Here is an 11,742-nt window from a genome sequence, read left to right on the forward strand (position 1 = left end):
TTAGAGAGCTTGGTGTCAGATTTTCACTTACCTCTTACAAATGCATTGGGTTTTCATGGATGCATTCTGAATTCTAAGCTTATTCCCAACCTTATTTGTGTTCTACATTTATACCTGTTTTTCATTTATTTCATGTTGTTACATCTAATATATGTTTGTAATCCATTTCAAATGCTTTCTGGATCAGAACAGACTTGAAAATGCTTTGAAGGGTTTGTCTCCTATAGTCCATGCTCTAATATCATGAAAATGCATGATAAATAATTGCCACACCATTTGAAATAAGAAACTTTATTGTGAAATAAAGAATTACGTTCTCTTAAATTACAGATCAGCTCCTACAGAACAATCTTAGCCTTAATCTCTAAAATCAAACTCACTTTAAAATACCTTCTTGGAAAATGGTTTAACAGATAAACTTTAGACTTAAGGCCTGACTAGAAAACAGTCATTAGAGTCACCACATTACTAGTTTTTATTTGCTTTACCATTTGAAATATGTGTGCTCTCCATTCTGTGTTTAATACCGAAAACACCATTCTCCAGTAAAAACTTTACTTCTATATTTCAAAGTTTCCTAAAAAAGATTTTTTAAATAAAAAAAATTTCAAGTACTGTTTTGATGACCCAGCATTAAAATGTGTAAAAGCAAACCAGAATTCTTTTTAACTGAAGGTACCGGTACATTTCCAAAATAACAGAGACAAGACAAAGAGAGATATATTTTATGGAAATATTTTGTAGGAATCATTTTAGTTCAGTGAAATATATTAAAGAATGCTCCCAATGATAAGTTTTTTAAAATATGAATTTTTTTAGAAAGAAGTTTGTAAAACTAAAATAGATCTATAAGTATTCAAACTATTGATGATCTTGCTTTATTAGAGTGAGATAAGATGGCTGAAGACATTTAAAAAACCATAGAATTTATTTAAGCAAGTGTTCCTGAAGCATCGTGGGCATGAGATGACAGTATTGTCATCTGGGAACAAAAGCTGAGTGCCTTTACACATGACTCCCAAAGGACAGAGATGCTCCTTAGGGAACAGTGGGTGGATTAGTTTCAACAATAAGCTTTCTATGAGGTGCATGAGCATAACATGGCTTAATAAGACTGTGAACTCTTGGTAAAAGGCCGAAATCAGAAGCATAACAAAGTTCAATCCAAGTTCCTCATTTCTACACAGAGAGAACACTTCTATAATACTTTTATTCAGAGAAGTAACATCAATGGATAAATTTCATATAAAGTGCACAGAATGAATTCGAACCCCTCTTGTGTTCGTTTGACAGTTTAAAGAAATCTGTAAAGGTCTGCCTCTTTACTTCTTAACTTCATCAGCTCGCCTGGATGGAACATGAGATCAACAATATATGTTTCAGGAGGAGGTAGACACCCAATTACTCCCTTACGAGATCTGTCCATCAGCTTCACTTCATTCCAAGCTCTGCCATACTCCCCACGGACTAGAGTGCAGCCAATGCCAATTTTATCGGCCAGAGCCTGTGGGAGAGAAGGAGGGACCCACAAGGGGGGTGGAGAAAGAGCCTTAGTTGTAAAACCCACCTTGTTTGAAGGTGAAATATGCAACTCATGCAAATAAATGCTTAGATAGGAGGCTGAAAATGTGCACTGTTGTGATAGTAGCCAATAAAATGTGATGACAAGTTCCCTTGCTCCTCTAAGATTCTGCAGACCAAAAATCTCTGTGTGTCCTGCTGGGAAGTGACTTTTTTCAGGCAGTTACACCGTATCGTATCAGCACAAGATTGATAATGTAGTTGGAGAAAAGCTATTCCGTGAGCTTTCAGCACTAGTGCATTTATCAAGCTTTCTACACTTCCAGGCTGCTCTCTGGGTGTGGGATACAGTGGGATTGCATGGAGGGATCAAATTGGCAGGGACCTATTTCTAGCTGATTTATTCTGTGTAATGTAGACAGTGCCACGGAACAGGAGAAGCAAGATTCTGAGTGATTGCTTCTTCTTGGGTTACCTGCTGCCACCTCATTAGGGCTTGCTTATGTTCTTTGGAAGATGTCTCTTCAATTTGCCCGCTGGTTATTCCTGATTTTGAGATTATAAAAAAGGTAGCTTTAAAACAATCTGGAACCTCCTTAGCCACATCATAGCAGACAAGAGAGCTGGCTCAGACGTCAGACTGCCTGAGTTTGAATTTCCACTCTGCCACTTACTAAGTTGTGTCAGCTCAGGCAAATTACTTAGCCTCTCTGTGCTTCCATTCTTCATCTGTGAAATGAGGATAATAACAGTACCTATCTCACAGGGTGCTTATATAGATGAAGTGACTTAATACGTGGAAAGTGCTTAGAGCAGTATCTGCTGGCACTAAGTACTGAATACATAAATGTAAGAATTGTTATTTTAATAATCTGTATATTTAAATATGGAGTCCTGGTGGCGCAGTGGTTAAAAGCTGGGCGACTAACCAAAAGGTCAGCAGTTTGAATGCACTAGTTGCTCCTTGGAAACTCCATGGGGCAGATATACTCTGTCCTAGAGGATTGCTATGAGTTGGAATCAATTCAATGGCAATGGATTTTGGTTTTATATTTAAATAGTAGCTTAATTTATTGATTGTTTACTATGTAATGACTGCACCACATAGTTTTGGGTGGACCAAGATGACTAAGACATGGTTGTCATTTTTAGGGCATAGTGGCACAATGGTCAAGTGCTCGGCTGTTAATCACAAGGTCAGTGGTTCAAACCCACTCTCCACACCTCAGTGAGAGAAAGATGTGGCAGTCTGCTTCCGTAAAGATTACAGTCTTGGAAACCCTATGCAGCAGTTCTACTCTGTCCTGTAGGGTCAGTAGAAGTCGGAATTGACCTGATGGCATTGGATTTGGTTTTGTCTTGGGTTTAAAAAAAAAAAGTTGCATTTGAGCCAATTCTGAGTCATGGCGACCCCATGTGTGTCAGAGTAGAACTGTGCTCCATAGGGTTTGCAATGGCTGATTTTTCAGAAATAAATTGTCAGGCCTTTCTTTCAAGGCACTTCTGGGTGGACTCGAATTGCCAACCTTACGGTTAGTAACCAAGCATGTTAACCATTTGCACCACCCAGGAACCTTACACTCTATCTAACCTGAGACTACTTGGTAAACAGTCAGCCATAACACAAACACAGAATCTGAACACACGGCACTGACAATCTAGGGGTAGAGAGACAAAAATAATATATAATAACAATATTTTCTCCAAAATAACATTTACTGATCTCTTCCTTCACATTAAGGCACTGTATACCATCAAAAGAACCCTGTGAAATAGATACTATTGTGTTCTTCATTTTATGGCTAGTATAGCTGAGGTTAGATAATTTTGCCAAGGTCACAGGAAGTGGTGGAGTTAAAGTTAGAGCCAAGAAACCCACCACCAGACCCTAAACCCTTCACCTCGTGGTTATACTGCCTCGACTGAAGTTGGATGAGTTCCCATCTGAAAGTCTGTATTTCCTTTGTGAAGTGGGACACGCAGTCACTGCTTTGAGGGAAGAGGTGGAGATGAAGAAAGGGATAAGGAAAAGGGACATTTGTCAGGCACAGCTGCTGAAGGACATAGGAAGAGCCTATGACTAGGAGCTGGGAAAGGGTGACCAGGCAGCATGCATATCCACCCAAATCTGGACATCATGAATTTGCAGTGGCGTGAATCACTGTTGTGCTCTGTAACCTGAGTGTTAATAGTGGAAAGTGCAGACAGTTGGATTGGTCTAGGCTTAGCTGTCAAGGCAGAGGGGTGGAAGGAAAGGGCACAAGAAAATGAGGGAAATTAGTGAGCAAATTATTAGGGCTGTGGACAATTTATCAAGGTCATTGGCGGGGGTGGGGTGGGGGGTGGGCTGTGGAGAGTAAAGCCAAACAAAAACCAACAAATTGGGGGCAAAAATGGAGCAGATGAAAAGTATATGTAGGAGGTGTGAAGGATTTAAGAGGGGTGGTGGAAAGATAAGAGATTTTATCAGTGAGTATTGGAGGTTAGAATTTCAGAGGTGGAAGAGTTCTGGGTAACTGCATGATTCACTTGAGGTGGAAGGAGAAAGGTAATGAATTCGGCTTGGCATAATGAGTTTGAGGTGCCTATGAGACACTCAGTAGGGCTAGCTAGAGGGACATCAGATACATTTTCTTAGCTCATACTATATGCCAGATACTGTGGATACAATGGAGCAAAAGATCACCCCCTCTCTTAAACCTGACCTTGCTCTAATGTTCCCCATCTCAGTGAATAGTGCCATCACCCCCAGTTGCCCTGCTCAGAACCTGGAAGTCATTTTGCTCTTCTCATGCAACCTCTCACATCGCTCTTAGGCAGTCACCAACACTTTTGGTTATATTCCCTAAATCTCCCTCTAAATTCATCCCTTCATCCACATCCTCACTACTATGGCTTTAGCCCAGGTCATCCATATTTCCTGCCCCAGTGACCTTCCAATTGGTCTTCCAAGTCTCCAGTCTTGCCCCTGCTCCAGTTCATTCCCCATTCTGTTGCCTGAATGATCTTTCACAATCATGTTACCCCTTTTTCCTTAAAAACTTTCAGTGGCTTCTCTTAGATTTTAGGATCAGGTGCAAACTCCTTACCATGGGTGCTTTATGATCTGGTCCTTTGGCCCCCATCCAATCCTTTCTCTTTTCTTCATCCAGACAAACTACTCTATATTCCTCAAATAAACCATTGTCTCTTATACGTGTTACTTTGCATAAGATGTTTACTCTGTTTAGAATGCCCTTCTCTTCCTTCTTTACCTAGTGAACTCCTATGTAGCCTCTGATACTAAGGCAACGTATCACTTCCTTTCCTGAAACCTCCCTTGACATCGTCTCTGAACCCTGGTTTAGGTACCCCTGGTGGCACGGTGATTAAGAGCTAAGGCTGCTAACCAAAAGGGCGGCAGTTCAAATCCACCAGCTTCTCCTTGGAAACCCTATGGGGCAGTTTTACTCTGTTTTACAGGGTCGCTATGAGTCAGAATGGACTAGACAGCAATGGATTTGTTTTGTTTTTTGGTTTGGAGTGTAGCAGTGACTGTCAGCTTAGCATCTCTATAATCCCAGACCCGGCCCATTGTAGGTGTAAGATAAATGTTGAATGAATGGGTGAATATGCTTCTAATAGTCTGGTGGTTTTATATGTGTGTGTGTGTGTGTGTGTGTGTATAAAAGATGGAATTACTATTATCTAGTTAAATGTTAGCAACAGGCTCACTTCAATATGATAAAGACAAAACATTTTCACCTAATGGCAAGCAAGGTAAAAGCATCTTAAATACCTTGAAAAGCAAAGCTCGATGGTAGAAGATCCCTTTTCTGATCTGTCCAATTGGTATGACATTGGATTTAAGTTGAAATTTTAATTCACTTATGTGAAGTTCCCAGCTGAATTCATGTAGTTTCTCTTTTGGAATATGACCACCCATTCTTTCTGCCACATACCTGTGTCAATTATATTGATATCAAATCAATCAAATTTGATATCTTATTTTGTATGCCTTGAGTGTAATTTTATGTATAAAAACTACATTCCTTTTGATTTTTATTGCTTGCTTTACTTTTTAAAATTTACTTATTTTGTAAGTAGGTTAGCATTGTGCTTACTGTGTTCAAACTACCTACATATAAACTACAAATTCTATTAATTTCATTCAACACAAAGAACATGAATGCTAATTTTCCCAACATTGAGAACAAGATATAAATCAATATCATACTAAATTTTTATCAATGCAGTTTTATAATTTTCTTACTCTCCAAAAATATTTTTAAATGTTTTCATCTAAATCTTAGGCATTGTACTAACATATGGTCATTGCTTCGAGCAACTGAAACTCAGAGACAAGATAAATACAGAGAATGGTCCCATTAGTTTCACAAATATTTTCAAGTTTATTATTATTTTTTTACATTTTATTAGTTTTTCATTTAGAGAAAGACATGGCATTTACATAGCACTAAAGAAGAGAGGATGAAGAAACAAAAAGGGAAAAGCAGCAGGAATTAGGTATGGGTGTATCAGGCAGGATGACTGTGTAATCCTTTGCCTGTGGGTTTCTCCTAGAACTAGGTTCTCGCTAAAGAAGCCAGTGAACTCACTGGCCAAAAAAAAAAAAAAAAAACAAGCAAACAAAAAAATCCAACATACCGCTGCACTCTTGGGGTAAAGGCAGAATTGCAAAATTTTAAAGAAAGAATTTCTCCTTGCTGTATGTGAAGCCAAGTGAAGAAGAACAAAGATTAAAAATAAAGGAGGGGGTGGAGATTGGGGAGAAAGGTGCTGAATTGACTCGCAGTTTTACCAGCCAAGTATGTGTCAGCAAATGCTGGGGAACCAAAGCCAGTGGAAACAATTCTCTGTATCTCTCGCTATAGCTTGGTGTGTGCTCAGGTTAAACAGACAACTATTTGGGGTTGATGAAAAGTGTTTCTGATAGGAACAAAGCATGAGGAAATTTGACAAATGTTTAAATGAGTTGAATTAGAGTTCTGCTTGTGTCATCACTTCTCAAGGACATTTAGGAAAACTTCAGTAGCCAGAAACGTTCTCTTCCAGCTCCGGCTGACAAGAAGTCAATGAGCTGGCAGCTGTGTGACTTACAGTTGTCACATCTAGGTTGGATGACTGCAACTCACTTCTATTTGGAGTAGATATAAGCTCCCACGGAGACTGCAGCTGTTACACAACCCAGCAGCTCACCTACTGGCTGATGTCCATCACAAAGGCTCTCCTCTGTTTCTACACTGGTTTCTAATCCCTTACAGCTATGAAGTCAATTCTCAGGCTTCTCTTAGTGGAATCAGATTAAGCGCTCCAGGAGGAAGGCAATGCCACTGGCTCACACAGAGCTCTGAGCCTGCCCAAGCAGCCATCTCTTAGACTACTTATACCCTAACTTTAAAGAAACTCGAAACACAAAATATAACATAGAAAAACAAGAGGTGATTATTTGTATTAGAAAATAATTTGTGAGTTTGCAAGTAATTTACAGTAGGATTCCTTTAAATCATGAGCACTCCATACACCTAAGGAATGATTTCACTTTCAAATTTTGAGCCATTAATAACATCTTCAGGATCACATTGAAAGGTGCTTTTAATAGTTTCACTGGAATAAAGGATATAGGCAGTTTTTTCTCCAAGCAATTTCCAGCTCCTAGCTCTGATTTTTGATAGAAATATGACCTCAAATAGAAATTCAGAATCTTTTCAATTTATTGTGTTTCTGTTTTAGAGTCAGAACCAGGGTGCCATAGAAGTTCAATTTTACTATTGTGTATTTGCCTGAAAATTTGCTTAAAAAAATTACTAAGATAAAAAACTTATTTTTCATAAATTAAAAATATATATGTATACACAGACAACTTACTTTGCAAGAGCCTCAATCTGTTCCTTCATGTTGGTGATGGGCAGGATTGTTTTGGTCACTTCATAAACATAAAGACAGAAGTCAGGGTCAGAGGGAGGGCACCATTCTTTATCAGGGCTTCCTTCTCCAGTTATTTTTGGTACTGACAAAACTTCTTCTTCCTCTTTTACTTTTTCCTCTTCCTTTTTTCCTCTGCCTTTTCTGTGAGAGTTAAGAACAGCAAACAAAATCGCATCTTCTGCTAAACAAATGAATACGCACCAACTGTGCTCTGAGTCGATCTGAAGAGCAATCACAGAAGTAAGGAATTTTGTGCCTCAACAACAATATCATATATAGTTTTCAAATTTTCAATGACAATTTTAGAGTTTTATTTTATAAAGTTTTTATTATGCAGGAGAAATTAATTTGTAAGAGAACCGTATGTGATTGATGTATCTTATTAAAATCATGTATTGAACTTCTGCATGGTTGCCTAGCACCGTGTCTAGCACATAAACCAAAAAAAAAAAAAAAACCCGTTGCCGTCGAGTCGATTCTGACTCAAAGCGACCCTACAGAACAGAGCAGAACTGCCCCATGGGATTTCTAAGGAGCGGCTGGTGGACTCAAACTCCCGACCCTTCGGTTAGCAGCCTGAGTTCTTAACCACTGTGCCACCAAGGCTCCGTGTCTAGCACATAGTAGGTATATAATAAAAATTTATTGAATTGGAAAAAAATAAGTTGCCTCTTTAGGGAGTCTAAGCCAGTCTTATATCATCTCTTGCATCAGTTGAGATCTTCTCCAAGAAAAATTTGGATCACTGTTCTTAAGAGAAATTACCTAAATCATGGAAGTAATGCTTGTACAAATAAGACTCAGAATCTTATAACACAACATTGCAATCCAAAATTACTCAGCATGGGAAGAACCAGGGAAATCTCAACTCACACGGGAAAAGACAATCAACTGACCCCAAAGTCAAGATGTACAGATGTTGTAATTATGTGACAAAGTAGCTACTATGAAAATTCTCCAACAAGAAAGGCTACTCTTGAGATGAGTGTAAAGTGAGAAAATCTTAGAAAACAGAAGATGTAAAGAACCACCAAATAGAATTTTGGAACTGAAAAATACAATAACCCAAAACAAAACAAAAAACCAAAACAAACAAACTAACTAAACAATCAAACAAATAAAAACAAGTCTCCCTGGGTGGATTTAATAGCAGAATAAAGATAACATGTGAAGAATCAGTAAAATTAAAGATAGATAAATAAAAACGATTCAATCTGAACAACACAGAAAAAAAAATGGAGAGAGTCTCTGGGACCTGTGGTACAATAACAAAAGGTCTAATATTGGTGTTATCAAAGTCCCAGAAGAAGAGGAGAAAGGCTGCAGTACAGAAAAAAAAAAAAAAATTATTTTAAATAAATAAGGGCTGAACTGGCTTCCCCAATTTGGTTAAAGATACAAACCTACATATTCAAGAATTTCAGTAAATGCCAATAAGGTAAACCCAAAGAAATCCATTTCCAGACACATCAAAATCAAACTATTGAAAACTAAAGACAAAGCAGATGACATGACTGTATGTAGGAAATCCCACGGAAGCTACCAAAAAAAAAAAAAAAAAAAACCCTCCTAGAACTAATAGGACCCTTGGTGGCACAGTAGTAAAGAGCTCAGCTGCTAACCAAAAGGTTGGCAGTTAAAATCCACCGACCCCTCCTTGAAAATCCTACGGGGCAGATCTACTCCGTCCTATAGGGTCTCTGTGAGTTGGAATCAACAAGACAGCAACAGGTTTGGTTTGGTTTGGTTTTTAGAACTAATAAAAATGAATTCATCAAGATCTCAGGATACAATATCAACACACAAAAATTACATAGTCACAATGAAAATACAGAAACCAAAATTAAAAATGCATTATCATTTATCGTTGCTCCAAAGAAAATCAATACTTAGGTGTATACTTTACAAAATATGCACAGGATCTCTGTGCTAAATATTAAACAATTCTTATGAAAGAAGTCAAAGAAGACCTAAATAAATGGTGAGACATACTGTGTTCACGGATTTGAAGACTCAGCATAGAAAAGATGTCAGTTCTCCTAAAAATGATCTATAGGTTTAAAGCAATTCCTATCAAAATCCCAGCAGGGTTTTTGGAGACAGAGAAAAGTTCATTCTAAAAATTATACTGAAAGACGTAGACCCTAGAATAGCTGAAAAAAATCTTGAGAAAGAAGAATAAACTGAGAGGAATTACTCTATACTGAAGCTTACTATATAGCTCCAGTCATTAACAAAGTGTGTTACTGGTGGAGGAATAGACATAGAGATCAATGAGACAGAATAGAGAACACAAAATAGATCCTCAAATATGCTGAACTGATTTTTGACAAAGGTGCAAAAACAATTCAAGGGAGGAAGGCTAGCCTTTTCAACAAATGGTACTGGAGCAATTGGATATCCATATGCAAAAAATGAACCTTAACCTAAATCTCACATCTTATACAAAATGAAGCCTACCTGAAGCACTTACTGATGAAGGTAAAAGACTACAGCCTTCGATATGGATTATACCTCAAAAGGAAGAAAACGAAAATCCTCACAACTGAGCCCATAAACAACATCATGATAAATGGTGAAGAAATTGAAGTTGTCAAGGATTTCATTCTACTTGAATCAACAATCAGTGCCCACAGAAGCAACAGTCAAGAAATCAAATGACGTATTGCATTGTGCAAATCTGTGGCAAAAGACCTTTTTAAAGTGTTAAAAATCAAAGGACTAAGGTGCATCTGACCCAAGCCATGGTATTTTCAGTTGCCTCATATGCATGAGAAAGCTGGCCAATGAAAAAGGAAGATCAAAGCAAAATCGATGCATTCAAATCGTGGTGTTGGTGAAGAATATTGAATATATAATAGACTGCCAGAAGAATGAACAAACCAGTCTTGGAGGAAGTACAGCCAGAATGCTCCTTAGAAGCAAGGATGGTAAGACTTTATCTTGCTTACTTTGGACACGTCATTAGGAGGGACTAATTGCTGGAGAAGGACATCATGCTTGGTAAAAGAGAAGGTCAGCAAAAAAATGGGAGACCCCCAATGAGATGGATTGACACAGTGGCTGCAGCAATGGGCTCAAACAAAGCAAAATGACTGTGAGAATAGTGCAGGATCAGGCAACACTTCATCTGTTATACATAAGGTCAGTATGAGTTGGGGCCAAATCAACAGTACCTAACAACAACAACATACGAAAAACTAATTCAAAATGGAAACCTATAAAACATTTAGAAAAAAACAAAGGAGAAAATCTTAAGATACAGGACTAAGCACAGAATTTTTAGACTTGTCAATAAAAGCATGGTTCATAAAAGAAAAAACTGATAAATCAAACCTCATTAAGATTTTAAGTTTTTGCTCTGTGAAAGCAAAGAGAATGAAAAAACAAGCTAAAGAGTGGGAGAAAATATTTGCAATATCTGAGAAAGGACTAATACCTACGTTATATAAAGAACTCTCAAAATTCAACAGCAAAACAAACAAACAAACAAACAAATGATCCAATAAAATATGGGCAAATGACATGAAAAGATGTTTCACCAAAGGATATACAGATGGCAAATAAGTCTATGTTCAACATCAGCCCTCAGGGAAATGCAAATTAAAACCACAATGAGATATCACAATACACCTATCAGAATAGTTAACATAAAAAACTGTAACATAAAAACCAACTGCTGGAGAGGATACAGAGAAACTGGATCACTCATAAATTGCCGATTTTAATGTAAAATGGTACAGCCATTCTGCAAACAGTTCGCGGTTCTTGTTAAAATGAATCATGCCATTACAATGTTTTTGTTAGGTGCTAATGGGTCAGTTTTGACTTATATTGACCCCTTGTGACAGAGCAGAACTTCCCCATAGGGTTTTCTAGGTTGTAATCTTTATGAATAACATTACGAAGAATGGGAATTCCAGAACACTTCATCGTGCTCATGCAGAACCTGTGCATATACCAAGAGGCAGTAGTTCAAACAGAACAAGGGGATACTGAGTGGCTTAAAATCAGGAAAGGTGTATGTCAGGGTTGTATCCTTTCACCAATCTGTATGCTAAGCAAATAATCCAAGAAGCTGGACTATATGAAGAAGAGCATGGCATCAGGATTGGCAGAAGATTTATTGACAACCTGTGTTATGCAGATGACAAAAACTTGCTTGCTGAAAATGAAGAGTACTTGAAGCATCAAAGACTGCAGCCTTCAGTATGGATTACACCTCAACATAAAGAAAACAAAAATCCTCACAACTGGACCAATAAGCAACATCATGATAAACAGAGAAAATAT

General features: G+C 37.8%; 1 protein-coding gene across 1 annotated transcript in view; it reads right to left on the bottom strand.

Moving 5' to 3' along the window:
* Positions 1-1,294: 1,294 nt before the first annotated feature.
* ARMC3 (armadillo repeat containing 3) overlaps positions 1,295-11,742 on the bottom strand; it is a 138,477-nt gene continuing 128,029 nt past the window's right edge. The window contains exons 17-19 of the mRNA XM_012556714.2: positions 7,390-7,590; positions 5,300-5,462; positions 1,295-1,504 (exon numbers count right to left, since the gene is read on the bottom strand). Coding sequence (XP_012412168.2) covers positions 1,295-1,504; positions 5,300-5,462; positions 7,390-7,590 — 574 coding nt within the window. The remainder of the gene's footprint in view (positions 1,505-5,299; positions 5,463-7,389; positions 7,591-11,742) is intronic.

The sequence above is a fragment of the Trichechus manatus genome, unplaced genomic scaffold (genome assembly GCF_000243295.1).
Source record: "Trichechus manatus latirostris isolate Lorelei unplaced genomic scaffold, TriManLat1.0 scaffold00075, whole genome shotgun sequence".
NCBI classification, from domain to species: Eukaryota; Metazoa; Chordata; class Mammalia; order Sirenia; family Trichechidae; genus Trichechus; species Trichechus manatus.